The sequence below is a fragment of the Pteropus medius genome, unplaced genomic scaffold (assembly GCF_902729225.1).
Source record: "Pteropus medius unplaced genomic scaffold, Ma_sr-lr_union100, whole genome shotgun sequence".
Classification (NCBI taxonomy): domain Eukaryota; kingdom Metazoa; phylum Chordata; class Mammalia; order Chiroptera; family Pteropodidae; genus Pteropus; species Pteropus medius.
Window position 1 is genome coordinate 9,485,099 of NW_024349798.1, and position 17,569 is coordinate 9,502,667.

At 50.8% G+C, this 17,569-nt stretch overlaps 2 protein-coding genes and 1 pseudogene across 3 annotated transcripts in view; 2 read left to right on the forward strand and 1 right to left on the reverse strand.

Annotated features, from left to right (window-relative positions):
• LITAFD (LITAF domain containing) overlaps nt 1–631 on the forward strand; it is an 8,833-nt gene extending 8,202 nt beyond the window's left edge. Inside the window, exons 5-6 of the mRNA XM_039885311.1 lie at nt 150–294; nt 496–631. Coding sequence (XP_039741245.1) covers nt 150–294; nt 496–604 — 254 coding nt within the window. The 3' untranslated portion in view covers nt 605–631. The remainder of the gene's footprint in view (nt 1–149; nt 295–495) is intronic.
• A 5,789-nt stretch (nt 632–6,420) lies between these two features.
• Nucleotides 6,421–17,569, reverse strand: part of USP7 (ubiquitin specific peptidase 7) — a 60,761-nt gene continuing 49,612 nt past the window's right edge. For both annotated transcript variants that reach the window (XM_039885312.1, XM_039885313.1), the window contains exons 16-31: nt 16,688–16,822; nt 16,155–16,256; nt 15,883–15,988; nt 14,618–14,710; nt 14,461–14,528; nt 14,018–14,118; nt 12,965–13,118; nt 12,323–12,390; nt 11,737–11,845; nt 11,565–11,642; nt 10,564–10,664; nt 9,663–9,762; nt 8,712–8,831; nt 8,434–8,505; nt 8,192–8,282; nt 6,421–7,764 (exon numbers count right to left, since the gene is read on the reverse strand). In XM_039885312.1, the coding sequence (XP_039741246.1) occupies nt 7,658–7,764; nt 8,192–8,282; nt 8,434–8,505; nt 8,712–8,831; nt 9,663–9,762; nt 10,564–10,664; nt 11,565–11,642; nt 11,737–11,845; nt 12,323–12,390; nt 12,965–13,118; nt 14,018–14,118; nt 14,461–14,528; nt 14,618–14,710; nt 15,883–15,988; nt 16,155–16,256; nt 16,688–16,822 (1,605 nt within the window). In that variant the 3' untranslated portion in view covers nt 6,421–7,657. The remainder of the gene's footprint in view (nt 7,765–8,191; nt 8,283–8,433; nt 8,506–8,711; nt 8,832–9,662; nt 9,763–10,563; nt 10,665–11,564; nt 11,643–11,736; nt 11,846–12,322; nt 12,391–12,964; nt 13,119–14,017; nt 14,119–14,460; nt 14,529–14,617; nt 14,711–15,882; nt 15,989–16,154; nt 16,257–16,687; nt 16,823–17,569) is intronic.
• On the forward strand, nt 9,090–9,203 carry LOC120620632 (uncharacterized; annotated as a pseudogene).

Genomic DNA, 17,569 nt, shown 5'->3' on the forward strand with positions numbered 1-17,569 from the left:
GGGGCCCACCTGGAAGGCCTGGGCTGCTCAGGGGAGCACGGAGCACCCGCAGAGTGGGGCAGGCCATGGGAGGGTCCCCCAGTGGCAGACATCGGGGAGGAAACGGAGGGGGCCATGGAGTCTGACCTGCCCCCTCCTTGCCCCCCAAGCTGTGTTCACCGGCATGCCTACGATAGTGTCCGCCATACCCGTTCAGTTACCGTGTCCGTACTGCGGGAACTACATCATCACGGTGACCACCCCGTCCCCCGGGATCCTCACCTGGCTGCTGTGTACCGGCCTCTTCATGTTCGGGTGCGTGGGGGCCCTGAGCACCGGTGGTGGAGGGCCTTCTGGGGGTGGGGAGCCGGCACCTGGGAGTGGGGGGCCGGCGCCTGGGGGTGGGGGGCAGGGTGGGACCGAGGATGGGGCGTGCCCAGCTTGGCTGGGCCACCGGCGAGTCCAGCACGCCCCAGCCCGGCCCCAGCCCACGGCCTGCTGCTCCTGAGGCTGCAGGTGTGCCCTGGGCTGCTGTCTCGTCCCCTTCTGCGTGGACAGCTTGATGGACGTGAAGCACTCGTGTCCAGTGTGCCGCAGCGAACTCTTCCGCTACAAACGCTTGTGAACCTCTGCGAAATAAATGTCGGTTAAGTGACCTTTGGCCTGCTTGCGTTTGTCCTACTGGGGTTTCCCCACCTTGCCCCTGCCCCACGGGGTGTGGAGGGACTCAGGTGATGTCCACCCATCCTTCCCTCTGCCCTCCTGTCCCCATGAAAGGTCAAGTTGGCCGTCAAACCGGCTGCACATAGTAGGTGCTCGGTTAGCCCCGGGAGAGTGAATGATGGCCGAATGGTAGCCTAACCCTCTCTTCTCAGGGTTCATCCTCTTCTGGCCCCTTAAAAACCACTACCCGTTAGCCAGCTCCCGCCTTTCCCTGCTCCTTCCTACCGGCTCCTTCCTACCAGCAGCCAGTGTCCAGCACAGACTAAGCTCAATTAGCACGGGTGAGAATTAGTAACTTCAGCTCTGATTATGCCAGACACTTACCTGGAACTCCCCGCCCTTGAGACTGAGTCCACTTTTAACTTGGGGTCCCCTGAGGCCATCTGTGAGCTGTCCAACCCCTACCGTGCTGCTGTCCATCCGCCATGCGTCCACTCTTCCCCTCGCTGCCCTGCCCGCCTCTCCTCTCTTCGGCTATTCCTTCCAGCCTGGCTGACCACTGTCAGGCTCTGTCACTTCCTCAGGCCCTGGTGGGGTCAGGTAGGTTTATGGGAACTGGGAGGGGGGAAGGAAATCTTCCCAAATCTCTATCCACAGCCCCCCAAGAAGAGGTTTAATCCTTAAAATTCCTTCGTGGTTACAGCACAGTAGCTATGATACTATACTGCGAAGTCTGCTTAGGAGCAGGATCCCTTGTGGGTGAAATGGGGTCTGCCTGGGGATGAGTTCAGGTGTAACTATGGGCTAAAGCAGGGGTCCCCAATCCCTGGGTTGCACAGTAGGAGGTGAGCGGCGGGCCGGCGAGCAAAGCTTCATCTGCATTTGCAGCTGCTCCCCAGCGCTAGCATCACCGCCTCAGCTCCGCCTCAGATCATCAGGCATCAGATTCTCATGGGAGCACTGGTCCCTGATGCCAAAAAGGTTGGGGACCACTGGGCTAAAGGAAAACCCAGGGCACAATTAAAGGATTGTTTTATTTGGCAAAATATAAAATCTATAATCCCATTCTTCCTTTCAATTAAAATGTATTCTATAAAATGAATTTCAAAGAGAAAGGAAAAGTGAGAGAATCAGGGGGCAGAAGAGAGTTACAGGAAGATAAGGGCCTGCGAAGTTCATGTCATTCACTAAAATGTGGCAGGCGTTGGTTGTAATGCTCACGGCCGCCCCAAGAGGGCACTGCTCTCCCATCCTGCTGATGTGGACTCCGAGGCCCAGAGATGCCAGAAGTAGACGGGCCGCAGGCGAACTCGGGCCTATCTACCCAAGACAACCGCAGCATGGAGGAGAGTGCAGTGCTGGTGAGATGCGTGCGTGTGTGCGCGTGCGTGTGTGTGCGTGCACACGCGTGTGTAGAGCTGAAGTCGTGGAGGCATTGAATCACTGATCGCGAGGTGGCCTTTTATCAAGCCACCGGCAGGCAGAGAGATTCCTGGAAGCCCAATCGGGTCAGGCGAGAGCCACCCTGCCCGCACCTGCTGGCAAATCCGTCACACCAGCTGGGGGAGGACGGCAGCTTTCTCCAGATCGGAATGTCGGCCCCGCAAAGATACCCCTGCAGCTGCCCCTCTGCCTCTCGGCACCCCCAGATGCCAAGGACCAGGGGAGCACCAGCTTCTGAGTCAGCACTAGCTGTAGGACGGGCACTCCCAATTTCCACATCGAGACCTATTTTAACTAGGTTTTAGGGTTACAGTAGAAGGTGAAGCATCTGTCGCAAACTAGGCGCCCGGTACCTAGGACTCAGTCTCCCATTTGTAATAAATCAGGACACAGAGGTGCCAAATGGACCCGGCTCGACAACGCAGGTGGCCACCGTCTGGGTTCCGTGTTAAAAGTGAGCCTGTGTGTCTCAAACAGGCCGAGTGTCACTACTGAGAGGGAGAGAGAGTCACCGAGACAGGTCAATCCCTGGTTCAGGGGAAGTCCACGCCTGTGCAGAGGCACCCCGGCCGGGCGGGCGACAGTCACAAGGCATGCCTGGCCCTGTCAGCGAGGCCGAGGCCGGCCCGTGGCTGCGACCAGACCCATCCGCAGAGCTTGACTCCAGCCTGGTGTTCTGACGCCAGGCTCGCCAGGCATCTTGTGGATTTGGACTCAGATTCCCAGACAGTCCACAGGCATGAGTCCCAGCGACTTCCGTGGCAGATGCAGTGTGTTGTGATGCGTCAGGGCTCTGCCCGCTGAGTGTGGGTGGCGTCCCAGGTCCTCCCTCACGGGTCTGGCCCAGCCACCACGGTGCCGTCAACCAACGAGGTCCTGCCCAGCTGCAGGCAGCACCCTTCCACAGCCCACGAGTCAATCCCCAGGCCTTCCTGATTTCAACTGCCCAGTGTTAAGAGAATGTCATCTGCCAACTTTAAAAATTGGAAATCACATCGAAAATCCGGACTTTTCAGCTTCTTTAAAAAATTCCCGAGGTCTCGCTGCGTTCAGTAAGTTGAGACGCGCGTTCAGCAAGTCGGGATGAGTAGCGGCTGTCCCCCTGGGCCCCTGCGGTCCCCGCCGTGCCAGGGCCGCCTCGCTTTGACGCCCTCGCCTAAAGCACCACGTCCGTTTAATCTTTTCATGTCCGTGGCCTGGTCCCGGGGTGGCCTTGCTCTCCTGTCGCAGGGTCTCACTGTAGCAGCAGCCTGGGGCGCATAGGGCTCGGGGCCTCATCCTTCTCACGCACACTTCTCCCTGGATCGTGACTCAAGGTTTGTCTGCACCAACTTCTGGGGGTTGCCAGGAGGGCTGTCTGGGCGGTGTGGCCAGCACGCCCTGCCCGGGGTTCCTGCATCTGTCATCTGAAAGGGGGGGCCGGCTGGGGGGCCTGGAAAGCGGGATGGTACCGTGGCAGTGAGGCTGTGTCAAGGCCAGCTCTGCACTTAGCAAGGCTGAGCGCCCAGCCTTCGAGTCTGTCCTGGTGGCTCTGCGGTGTGCTCAGTGGTGACGGTTATTAGGACTGATGACACGTGGCCAGAGCCAGGACAGGACACAGCCCTCCCCCGTTATCACAGGGGCACACGGGAGGGTGTGGCGCTGGCCTCTTGGCCCCGCACTGCTAACAGTAGCTGGGGAGCCTGTCACAACCCAGGACACCTCCTGCCCGTTTCCAGCAGCTGTGGGCAGTGAGTCTGGAGAAGGAAGCAATGCCCAGTGGGGTGAGGGGCAGGGACCATGGGCGTGTAGACTGTCACATTCCCAACTGCACACCTGTGAACCAGCCCGTAGATCCAACTGACCCTGACCTCTCTGCCGCCCGCCCCACTGCCACACCGACTTTGCAGCAAGGGGTCCGGAAGTGCTGAGGGCTGCCCACTCTTCAATGGTGGGGAAGGGTCAAGCAAGCATCAGCCTGAACACAGGAAGTGGGCTTCATGGGGGCTCTTGAGTGTAGGTAATTTTTCTCCCCACATTTTACTGCAAGATGGTTGGATAACCAAAGGACCGTGGTGGGAACGCCAAGCCCTGGATCCATCCACTGACTTGTGGGTCAGAAGCCCCTCGGAGCTCAGACTTGTATGCACCCACCCCTTCTGGGGCCTCTGACACCTTTGCCTCTGCTCCAACTGCTCCTGAAGACCCCCACGGCCCAGCTTCAAGGCCTCACTGGAAGATGGTGGGAAGGACAAGTCTGCACAAGTCCCCTGGCAAATACACGGACTCGGGGAACTTTGTCCTCATCTTTGTCCCCACCCAGAATGTTAATGTCCCTCAAGGCTTCCATTAATGAAAAGGTCTCAGGAAAACTTGAGGCCCAATGTTTTTTATGTTAATTCCACAGCTCCTTGAGAGAGCTTATCGTTTTAACTCACAAAACAAGGCAAGTTCGGTTACAATGGTTTCATCCAACGTGGTGGATGTCAGCCACATGTGGCAACTTGAACTTTAAATAAAAGGTTCACTCCCTCAGCTACTTTGGCCACATACCAGGTGCTCAACAGCCACGTGTGGCTCACAGCTACTGCCTGGGCACTGCACGTGTCACATGGCAGGTTCCACCAGACGGAGCCGGGTTAGAACCCAGGGCCCAGCCTGGGTGGAAACGCTGCACCACTAGCCATGCGACAAGCATGGGGACGCTTGGTTCTGACTAGACAGTTTGTGAATATTTTCAGCGAGGGGCAAGGCTGGGCTCGTCTTTCCGGTGCACTTTTATTCAGGGAGCTGACCTGCTGGCCACCCAGCCATCAGTGCCCCAGACGGGCCCCTTCTCCCTAGTCCAGGGATCAGTGAACCTGGTGACGACTTCACCTGTTAAGTGTCACAGAGCTCAGAACCACCCGTCCACTGGAGCGTGGTCCCGTGAAGACCCACACAGAGCCCGCAAAGCCAAAAGCTTGTCACACTCTCTTCAAAGACAAGGCAGCTTTTAACTTGAGGTTTCAGCAAACTACTGGGAAATATCAGTCTTGGATACCAACCACGCCACGATCACCTACCGCAAAACTAGGTGCAGGGAGCACGTACGCGGAAGGTGCCGGCTCAGGTCTTGCTCAGGAAGGTGGCTCCCAACACAGCTTATTCCCATCGCGCTTGCACAGCTCTGGCCGTCACCCCAAGGGACCTGCGTCGCTGGGCCCCTCCGTGGCTGGTGCCTCACCCTTGCACTTGTGCGGAGATGGAATTATGTACTCATTAACATGGCGAGGCTCACAAACACCGCTGGAGACACGTGCCCCTCGTCTTGCTGGACGTGGTGGTCCCCAAAGCAGCTGACACGAAGCTCTTGTGAGAAAGGTCAGCAACTGATTTCTAAGGTGGTCCCCAAGGTGGGCTGGCAGGGACATTTGGGGAAGGTGCGCTGGGAACTGCTCTTAAAGAGATGACAATGGCATCTAGTACCCAGCACGCCGTTTTAAAATGTCACGCTTCCTCCGGCGCACCGCTCCTGTGCGGTCACGTGGGATGGCCCCTTCATGCCACAGTGTGGGTTCCAGGGAGCCAACACTGTAGGTCTCAGACTTCGGTCATGGAACAGCAACACGCCTTACAGAAGACGGAACATTCTTGGGGGTGCAGTGAGCCATTTGAAAAGCAGGTCATCTCCATCCCTGTCCCCCAAAATCAGTTTTATGAACTCGGACTCAATAACATAACTGGGAGTAGGTGGAAAAGAAAATGCAACACGTCATCCACACTGCAAAGGTTTTTTTGTAAAAACAGTCATTTAATAACTTCAGGGAGAATGCTGTTTCAGTTACCTAAGACTATAACCAGCCTGGAGCCAAACTTAAAAAAATCGAGACGTTCATTGAGACAGGGGCAGAGCCGTTCGCACCACCGGGGGCAGCTCTCGGGGTGTGGACGTGTGCACACCACATAGACACCTGGAGGGGAGTCGCCCTGGGCTACAGACCAGCCCCGAGGCCAGGACTAGTGCACCGGGCACCAGAAGCGAAGTGGCCGACGTGAGCTCTGCAGGGGGTCACGGCTGCTCCAGCGCCGACATAGTCTGGCGTGCGCCTTCCACGATTTTAGCAATATTTCCAGTCATCTTATTTGTACACGGTTCCCACCTGGAAAATCTTTCATTTCTTCAGCTGAAATGAGACTAGCAAAAGGAAAACAAAAAGGGAAGGGGGGGAAAAAAAAGGCAGCCAGAATCGTACATCAGCAATAATGGGATGAGGGGGAACAGCTCAGTGAAACCTTGGTACAAATGAAAAGGTTCCCCAAGCCTGTTTCTGGGGACGGCAGAAATCTTCCTCAACGTCCACGTCACTCACTTAATTATAGTTTTTATAGAAAATTTTATTCAACATACAACATTTTCCAGCAAAAAGGCAATATACAGGAAGAGTTGGCGTACACTGCAGCTACAGAAACAAAAAATACTGGAAAAGGATGAAAAATAAGTGTGATTTGCTGATTCTATTTTACTGCACTCAAAACTAGACACGCGGCTGGCATTAGCTCCAAAAGAAAAGGTCGGGACTGAAATAAAACTACACACAATGAATATCAACATCAGTGAGAGTCACTTGCAGATTCACCCAACAAAAAGTCACCTCCTCCCAGCGGTAATTGTACATGTTCATTCATTAAATATACAATTTCATTTTTCCTGTGTTTTTTTTTTTTATTTTAACTTTTTTTTTTTTTTACAAAGTCAACAGCTTGCTATCCACTAGTGAGCATGCCCTCTTTGCTAAAAGGCTCTCCTTTATTTTGTTCCATCTCTTCCATTTTAAGGAAATTCTATTTATAATTTTTTCACCTGCTTGTATGAAACTCTTGAGATCGTGAAGTTTGCCGAGAGGCAGCATAGTACACCTTAATTGCATTTAACAGTGCTTTCCATTTTAGTAAAAAGACCCCAGAATGTCTGTCCGGACTGGATTCAGTGCGTCCACTTTGCGAACGGGCTGCAGAACAGTAGTGGCTGATGGACGTGGGACGAGTTTGTTAAAAAGACCCAGGCAGTGGGGGGAGAACCGAGGAAGGGGCGACAGGACACGCGGTGAAGGAAAGAGCGCTATTTATTAGCTTGTGAGTTTCTGTTTTTGCCTTTACAGATGCACAAAAGGTCATTGAAAAGTATAACTGAAGGAAATATGTCAGACGAGCCTAAACATAAGACTTCCTGGCAGCGGGGTGGGGACCGGGACCCCCGGGAAGGCAGCCAGGCAGCTTATGCACCAGACACAGACTAGAGACCTCGTGCCAGCGCCAGGCGTCCCGCTAACCTCTTCTCCCCATTCTGCTGACAGTTGCCTTGCATTGTGGTTACCATAAAATAACTCTCATTGGCATCCAAGCTTTATAAAAACACCTTCATTTGCTCAAAAAGGGCAGTCAATAGATACAGAGAAGCCAAACTGAACAGCCTCAACAAAATAAAATTAACACCAGCAGCAAATCTTCTTGCTGACGACTCCGGCTAGAGCACACGCGCACCAAAGTCCTCGCTGTAAAAGGGGCGCACAGCCCCGCGCGGGCCTCGCCGTGCGCGCTCCGGGGGAGGAGGTCAGTTATGGATTTTAATGGCCTTTTCAAGGTAAGTGTAGCGACTCCTCTTTGGGGCTTTGTTGAAGTGGTCGAGCCCTAGCCACGGCCGAGGGTGAGACATGTTACCTGGTGGGGAGAGAGGGGCGGTGAGGCCAGAGCCCACGCTGGGCCACAGTGAAGCCGGGGCTCTGAGCTGCACGCTCACTGCGGGCCCAAGGACCCCCACATCAAGTGAGCATCTCATCTCGGCGGCTTCTAAACGCCACGCTGGCAGAGCCTGCGAGTCACACAGAGCCACCCACACCGCGACCCTGAATCTCAGTTCTCAGCCCCTATGTGATCGGTCATGCCACTTGCTTCCTCCTTACAAGGACTCATGGGTTAGGGCTGCTGCTGCTCCTCTGACAGGATGTAAGCGAGCCCAGGTCGCCCCGCTGTGAAAATGGAAGAACGGGCACCACCAGGGCTACCCCGCTCCAGCCACATGGCACTTGCTTCTGAGTCCTAAACCCACACGGAAGAAAGACCGAGGCGGGAGGGGCGGTCGTCTTACCAGGCTGAGGTTCAAAGTCTTTCAAGTTTACTTCATACTCATCTTCATTTATGTACTGGTGCCGGCCCATCATCACAATGGCAAACTTAAACTAAAAGACAAAAACGAAAACGAAACCCCTTCGTCAATTCTGGATGTCAGCAACACTCACACCTCTGGCCAAGAAGTCCAGGCTACTTTACTAGTCCAGACCCAGTAGGCCGCCCGCTGAGCCACTCCACAGGCGCCCGGGACGCGCGCACCTTCTCAAATTCTTTCTCCTGGATGTCTAGCAGACTCTGAATCCGCTTCATGACTTCTCTGAAATGCTCGCCCTACGAACGGGAGGAACGGGACAGGACAGGACGCTCACTCACATGTGCTGTACCACGACAGCCCCTCGGGGCCCACGGGACAACATCGAAGCCCGTTACCCGCCTGCCGAGGCAGGAAATCAGCTTTAACACCATTTAATCAAAAAATGACGTGAGGCTTCGAGTTCTGACACGCGATGCTCGACCTGCTACCAAGGAGACCTCACCTGGTGTATCCTCAGCAAAAATGGGATTCCAAATGTTCCAAACACCTCTTTGTGGAAATGTGCCACTGTGATCAGCATCTCATTTTCCTTATCTATGTCTACCTGGTCCAGGGGTATCTCCTGAGGACACATATTTTAAAGAGTTGAGTAAAGCAGTGATGCAGACAAAATGCTACGTTTTAGTCCTGACTTGCTCCTCAAACAAGGAAGTTAGGTCTTATTTTTGCCAAAATGCCACATTTGGGTCTTGTGAGAATAAGAGTTCAGAGCAACACCATATCTAAGTTTTAAAGGAAAATGCTGGGTCTTTTAACACCAAATAATGGATTTTTCCAGTTAACTGTGGAAATTTCAGCACTCTGAAATCAACAGGGACCCATCTATGGCCATGCCACCCTGAACAAGCCCGATCCCATCTGATCTCGGAAGCAGGGTTGGGTCTGGTTAGTACTTGGACGGGAGACCACCTAGGAAGACCAGGTGCTGTAGGCATAAAAAATAAGGATTGTAAGCTGACAAGGTCTTTGCAATCTGTGAGGTCAACCAAGGGTTGCCTCACCTAAGAAAAAAAAAAAATCAACAGGGATCCAAAATTTCTGACTGGATTTCCTTGATGGTTCATATTTAAAATGGATTTCTTTAGACAAATATGGTACGATCCCACTCCTACGAGGTTTCCAAAGTAGTCAAAATCAGAGAAGGAACGGGGGGTGCCGGGGACCGGGGCAGGCAGGTATTTCATAGGTATGGACTTTCACTGGGGAAGATGAAAAGGCTGTGGCAATGGGTGACAGTGATGGCTCAAGAGTGTGACTGCACTTAATTAATGTCACTGAACCGGACACTTAAAAGTGGTTAAAATGGTGAATTTTACATAATGTATTATTTTATTACAAAAGAACAAATGAACAAGCCCAGAACTCTCCCTGGGGCCAGCAGTAGGGCAGGTACCTCTATTCGAAACGTCCTACTCGTCGCAGGAGATAAACATTCTAATAGTTCATCTTCTTGGTGCACGCCAATAATTTTGTAGCTTACAATTTCTAGCAGCCTGTACAAAACAAGGGGGAAAGTGAAAAGATACAACTTTACACTAAAAAAAAGACTGATGGAAGATTTGCTTGTCTTCTTTTTAAAAGGTCCGAAATGTCAACAGCAGGCATCTGGGGCAGCGGACACAGGTCAGGGGGTCCCCTCAGAGCATGCGATGCAGGGTGAGCGAAGGGGACCCTCTGAGCTGGCCCTGCAGGACTCAGTGGGGCCGAGTCTCCTGGAAGTGTATGAATCTTCCCTCCAACAATCCCGAACTGGGTGGGACTGGTGATATTTTTCTCAACTCACTTTTTAGAGAATAAAGGTCTCCTTCTTTTATTAGTATTAGAAAGAAAACATTCTGGGAACCAACGGCTCCCAGAGCTGCTGCATCCTGCAACACTGTGTGCTAAGAACAAGGCCCAAACTCGCTGAAATAAAAACTGGTCATCACATCTGAGGCTTCTTTCTACAGCCTGAATGTTGACTAAGCAGATCACCAGTGGCCCGATTCCCTGCATACAATCAAAGAAACCTTTTCCGGTTTCAGTTATCATTCTACTGGAATCTTATCTTTCCTCTGCCTGGCTTTGAATCACACCTTTTTACTACAGACAGTTAAGATGAGGAGTCGGAGAAGGAAGGGGAAAAAAACGGCTTCATGGTGAAATACGTTAAAACTGCTGCAGAAGACAGCCTGAGAGATGAGCTCGGCAGCGACGCGGATGGGTTCTGGCTGTGCTCAACTTCCACAAAGGCGGCTGCCGACTTGGGCTGGCGCCCCCACCCTGCTCGCCTTCCGGCTCCAGGAAATACTTGCCTAAGTTTCCCTGATGCCTTCTCCCCCAGCTCTACGGCCTTTTTACATTCTTCTAGCAGGTCCCGGACACACCCATGCTTGTCTGGATATAGTGTTATTTCCTAAGAAATGACAAGATGAGATAAATGCTTTAAAGAAAACGTAAAGGGTCTGCGGTAACAAACTGATTTTGCTTAAGGAAAAAACAAAAAAACAAAAAAAACTGCGACAGATGTTCTCAATTGCCTCCACTTCCCGCCACTGCCTCACTTACATTCCTGCCCTGATGGCCAGCTCTGTGAAGTCACTCAGGCTATCTGCCCAAGCCCCGAGACCCACCCAGTACTGAGGGAACTGTGAAGCATGCGACTCAGATGCAAACCTTGCCACTCACAGTGCCACCTCTCTGGGAACCAGCCCTGAAAGGTCCTGCATAAGCCACTCCAGCTCTCAGCACAGTGAGAAAGGAGTCTCCTGAGTCCAGGCCGGCCAGAGGTGGACTTTATCATATCGGCCTAAGAATGTCTAAGGCATGTGGCTCAGATTTCCCTTGAAAACTGGCAGAGCAGGAAAGATAAGACTTGGGATCCAGGTCGGCACAGTTTCTAGAAAGACCATCTGAAGTGCGGCTGGACGTGTGACCCGTGTGCGACAAGCACGGGACGCTGGTGCGGCCTCCGCCAGTACCCGCGGACACCAGTGCCGGGGAAGGCGGGTCGCTCTGCTTGCGGAGGCCTGGCCAAGGCGGAAACAGCTGGAGAAAACCACTGCCCCGGCCACAAGCAGGGCACGGACTGCCGACTGTCATTCACCCCGCAGGACTCAAGAGGTGGAGGGAGGCGACACGGGGCTCACCACCCGGCCACCATGCCCGGGTTTCCCAAACTCTGGGCCCAAGGACCTCTAACACGCTGTCATTCATTACGCTTTCATTTGTTTTAGTTTTCAAGGTCTGGGGAGACAGAAACAATAAACAAGCTCCAATAAAAAAATAAAAATTCATACCATTTTAAAAAACTTACCTCTTCCCTAAATTGGCTGTTTAACCATATACACTTAAAACTTCGCCTGTTTTCAAAGTCTGTGATTTTCATCTTAAGCTATTAAGAAAAGAGAGACTCGTTTTAGATATACTTCCACCAAAACCCAAGCCTTCTCTTTATCACCCACGGTTACATTAATTTGGACTCATACCTGCTGATAGTAAAGTTTCTTAGGTTGTCTAGGCTTGAAGAATTGTAGAAGATCTCTTAAAGTACCTTCATAATTATGTCTAAGAGGGTTACCTGGGCCATCCCTATAACTACACAAGAAAACAGCATATAAATAAATGACTTGTTTATTTGCCTAAAACAAATATCTGTGCGTGAGCAGAAAAGCAAACCACTGGTCTTTCACCTAGACTTGAAATTTGGACGTGGCAAAGGGTTTCACTTTACTGCTCCTATTTCCCGAGTCCTAAGTCCCTCTGGCTGTCACACCTGAACGCTCTCTGCAATGGTGACACGGCACACAGGAGTCTGGCTGGGATGGGCCCAGCGGGACACATGGGGATGTGTTTACTGATGATGAATCTAAAGTCAGTCTGGCTTTAGATGAGGCTGCCAATTATTTTTACAACTTGGAGTAGTGTAGTCAAGATATGAGTGGTGACAATTCTATATCTGAAACTAAGCAAGAAATGGCATGTCAGGTGAAGTGGTCAGCTAGTTATTAAAATTAGTTCCACGATGTCGGGATGAACTGTGGAAAGCACGCAGCGTCTTTGAGCGTGGCTTACCCTTGCGACTTGAAAAACTGGAGCAACATCGGGTCAGTGTTCAGCCTCTGTGCGACCGTCTTTGCGACCTGAGGGAAGGGGACGGACCAGGCGTCAGAAAGGACAATTCGCGTTTGGGGGAATAAAGTGAAATTTAATTGCTTATAAACGTCATCATTAATTATCTGCCAAAGGTTCCTTAAAAAAGGTGGTATGAGCAGCCTGAATTTAAATGCCCTAGGAATTTACTATCTAATAGTATTAAAGTATCACCACGCATGGAGCTTACCTGATGAAGACAACTTTTAAAAGGTAAAGTCTACAAGTTTTTTTGTATTTCCTTGTGATTTTTTAATGGTTCACACTCGACATATTACCACGGTTATCTGTGAAACCAAACTGTGCCCAGGGAGAGGATTTCGAGGAACAAGAGGGCAGGTGGATGTGACTGTGGGCAAGGGAGGGGAGGCTGAGGAAAGAACGGCTTCTGGTCCCACGGCCATCCCAGCGCCCACCCACTTCGGGCAGGCACTTCCTCAGACAGCAGGACTAAGACCTCCTCCTGACCCGAACTCATCGGACAGTCTTGTCAGCAAGCCCTTGCAATAAGAACGTGGTCTTTCTGAAATGGAATCTGAAGGAAGTAGAACATTTATCAAATACCTGAAAATAATTCATTCTATTTGATAACGTGACCACAAATCCAGGATCATTAGGGATTGTCTTATCACAGAAAATGACATCAACACGATGGTAGAGGTCTCTGAAATATTCTTTTGCAGTGGGTAATTCACTGTTATCATTTTCAGGGTCATCCCTAGGGAGAGAAAAAAGTTTCTAGCCTGAATCAAAGCCCAGGCCAAGGTCATCATCTCTCATTCAACAGTGAGGCCAACCAGTGTGCCTATCAACTCAGGTCACATTTCACGCGTCAGGGGTCTGGTCTGCCCGGCTGCCCTTGTAAGCCAGGGACCACGGGGAAAGGCAGCGTGTACTGAAGGGGTGCTGAGCTGCGCAATGCGGCTGCTTCCTGTTCTTGAGCTCAATACAAACAAACCAGTGCCCTCGCCCTGCACGATTTAAGGGCAAGGACTCAGGTGAAGCGCAGGGCTCGCGGCAGAGTCTGTTCTGACTAGCAGTCGGCGGGCCTGCGTGTTCACGCTGAGGCGGCAGGACCGAGCAGCTGCTAGGCCCTAAACACTGCTGCCTGGCCCTCACGACGGCAGTGTGCCAGGCCCTGCTCCTGGCTCCTGGCCGCTGCGCTCCTTGCCTGCTCATGCACTGCATCAGGTCCGCCCTGACCAGACATTTCGAAAGCGAGGAAAAGGTCACATCAAGCTACCTTCAGACACCAAGTGTTAAGACTGCAGACCTGCTGGTTTTACACAAAGACAGAGTGAAATCGGCTACCTAAGCAGGTGCATTCTAAAAATTTCCTGTTTTCAGGGAAGGAAAATAATTTTGCTATTCCAAAGACTGTTGCCACCCCACTACCACTCTCCTCATAGACATTTTTAGGAAATTTGAGCATTAAATGATGAAAATGCTCACCACTCCTAATCCCCAAACCCAGAAACGGCCACTTCCGTCGGCATTCTGAGGTACTTCAAACAAAGCATGACTCGGGGTCTAGATGCCATTTTGTTTGCTGTTAAAGGACTTATAAAAATACTCGACATTAGGACAAAGTGATAAAATCCTTCAAGAAGTACGTACTTCTGAAACACTATAATGTCACCATCCATGAGTTCATCGAGGGCTTTATCAAGAGACACGTCATAGTCCTGAATTCTCTCTGTTAAATTCGGTTTAACTTCCTAGAGTAAAAGAAGTCAGGTGGTTACAATGCAGTCTGTCCAGCATTTACTAGGCTATCCACTGTATGCATCTCCTCTACACCCAGTTCTATCAGCCCTGCACTTTCAAGTTCAAATGCAAAGGGGAGATGTTCATATCCATAAAGATGTAACAATAACTGACTGATCCTCAATTGGGAAAAATCACAGATCTACTAATACGATCCTCAACTTAAGGTCACCCAAGGCCCCCACTCAGCTATAGACATCACACAGAAAAAAATTCAAGGCTAGCAAAACAAGCAACAACCCTCTCCAAACCACTAATGATATACTGATTATAGAAAAATAAACCATACGAACCTCATAGAGGATAAGGCTAGTATCTTGGATAAATCCTGCTCTGTCACACATAACTGGGAGCAAGTCTCCTGAGAAAAAAAAAAGTAGAGCGCCTGAAGCTGCAATAAACCGGGACGTCAGCAAAAGCGACTCAGAAGGGGCGCGCAGGAGGACTTACGTATTTTACAGGATATTGGCGTGTAGATGTGCCCACAGTAATTCAAGCTCCGCGTTTTGGGATCGTACATCTTCAAAAATAACATCACATCATCTACAAGGTTTGTAAACAGATTTTGTTAGGATCTTAACATGCAGTACAATGTTAAAAAAAAAACAACAACAACAACCAGTAAACTTAGTAAAAGCCACTGAAATGACAGCTTATGGCACCTAGAAGTTACTACACCAGATGAGATTTACCCAGGAGGCTAACCCTGTGACTGTGGCATCATTCCAACCCTCAACCGCCTGAGAAACAGTACAGGTGAGGCAGAGAAGATGGGATGATGGGAATCCCAGTTTCAAGACCTGGTACTAACTAGCTGGCTGAGTTGTCATGGGAATATACGTTAATGACTGTTTATGCCTTTGCTAGAGAAGTGGCCCCCTGCAGCAATGAAAATCTTTCATTTTGTACCAAGTGTGGGCAGACTCTGACACTGGTTTTGTAAAGTAATGCTGGAAGACAGCCAAAATGTTCCCTCACACAATTCTGTGGCTGCTTCCATGCTCCCATGGCAGAGACTGTGTGATCTGCAGAGCACAATGCAGCTGACCTTGAACAACATGGGAGTTAGGCACCCCGACCCCCAGTGCAGTTGAAAATCTGCGTAGAACCACTGACTCTTCCTCACAAACTTACCTACTAATAGCCAGCTATTGCCCAGACCCCAATAACATGAACAGTCAATAAGCACGCATTTTGTATGTTATGTGTTACGTGTATATATGTTGCATTCTTCCAATAAAGTAAGCTCCATAACCGAAAGGGTTATTAAGGAAATCATAAGAGAAAATACATATAAAAAACTTATTTTTAAAAATCTACATATAAAAAAATAAAAAAAACCCATATAGAAGTGGGCGTGTGCAGCTCGGGCCCATGTTGCTCTAGGGTCAAGTGCATTCACTACTGGACCCGCTCCGCGTGACCCGTCCACATACGGAAGACCAGTGTGATCGGCAAGACGTGGGGGGCCTCGACTAAAGACGGACAGTGGAGAACTCAGTGCTGCTGCCCCCGTCTCCTCGCCTCCCGGGACACCACACAGCCCCGGTCAGTCAGCCTGACTGGACTTCACCAAGAAACCTGGCCACGGCAGGGGTGTAATGAGCATTTTTGGAATTAACAAGATTCCTCTGCAAGAGAAGAATGCTTAACGCTGAGTGTTTAGAGTGATGGTCCAGGAATCCAACTCTACTGCTCTGAAGACGGTCACTTACGATCTTTATCAAACTTGGGCAATGTAGCTCCACTAGCGGCCAGCTCCGGATCAACGGTTTCCAGGAATATTGTCCAAGGGTTTTCATTATCACTGAGTTCAATCATCTATTTCCAAAAGAGATGCCCATCTTAGAAAATTTTAATGGCTCAGTGAGAGTGAAAAACTTCACTGAAGTACTGGAGAGCACGTCCACCTCCATGTACCTGGACCAAAGGGAGGCGGCAGCGGGACCAGCAGCAGCGCACGAGGTCAACGCTGGGCGACACTTACCGTTTTATTGCCGTCGGCCTCGTTATCTAACATCGCTGGTCGTTTGGTTCCGTTGCTCCTGGCTTGCATAGGCCATAATCGAATTTGATCTTGTGGAAATCCCTGGGAAAAAATCAATTTAACTTAGTAACAAAATTAGTTCACATTTAAACTTCAGTGTCGGTGTACTCATCCTGAGACTGTGAAAGCCCCTGATTACAGCAATCCCACCAATCAGGCAAAAGTGATCTGCTCTGGCAGGGTCACTAGCATTGAGGCTTGAGTGCCCATTTTACAAAAAAAAGAAAAAGAAAGAAAGAAAGAAAAAAGGGTACAAAGGAGAAGATTCACATTCACATTCAACTTCCTTCATTGCAGTTTCTCTTCAAAGATAAGGTCAAAGGGCAGAAGAGGCGGAGTCGAGAGGAACCGGGCTCAGGCAGCTTGCTGACAGGACGTGCACCTACTGCAAAAGGATCTCTCCGACCAATTACAAAGGAGGAGGGTGGAAGTGGGCACCAAAACCACCCACCAGCAGAATGACCAGCACTTACCATGGTCTGAGAGAGGTTCTGGACGAACTCAGCAAGCGAGGAGTTTTTCAGCACTTTGAACACAGTGTACTTCACTTTTTCCTCATCGTACATATCATTTCCTTGGTGGCCACAAAACTGGTCCTCTGCAACTATCTGAAAATACGCACAGAAACCGGAACTGACTTACGAAATGACATGAAACCACACTGACCAAGACTCAGTTCAAATAGTAAGATGATGAAACAACTAGGCTTTTGCTCCCATAAACCTTCTCCAGAAGACCCAAGGAGAAAAGTATCAAAACGACCAAGAACTAGATCAGGTGTTTATTTAGAAGAGACAAAAACCTACATTTCCATGCAGCCACTCTCATCTCTGAGCACTCGCTGGAACTCCATCTGTGTGGTGACCTCCACGTGTTATAAAGACGGGACGGGACGCACCACGTACCTTTTCCCAGGTAGTCAGCTTAATAAAATGATGCCTCTTTATTTCCTAATATCACTACGGACTCATGAACCAAGACCTTCTGGAAATTCACCTCCCTTCTCGGAGCTCTCCTGCTCCTCCGTCCTGTGCGTCATGCTTTCCCGTGGCCTGGCGAGCCGCATCCCATGCCCCGTCTGGGCTGTGCTGCTTCTCCGGCTGGGAGCTCCCTCTTGTTCTGCGTCCTCCCACCAAGGCCCTCACCTCTCATCCCCTCCGCACTTTATAAACAGCCAACACTGCTGCCTGGAGGCCTGAGTAATTCTCACGTCCAAGTCCTCACCCTGAACTAGAGTGTATAATACAATCCAAACTGCCAGAGAACTGGCCCGAGCAGTCCCTGATCCATCAATGGTCACTCTGGAAGCAGCCCAAGTGCACCGGGGAGCAGTGTCGCTCTCAGCAGGCCCCGGG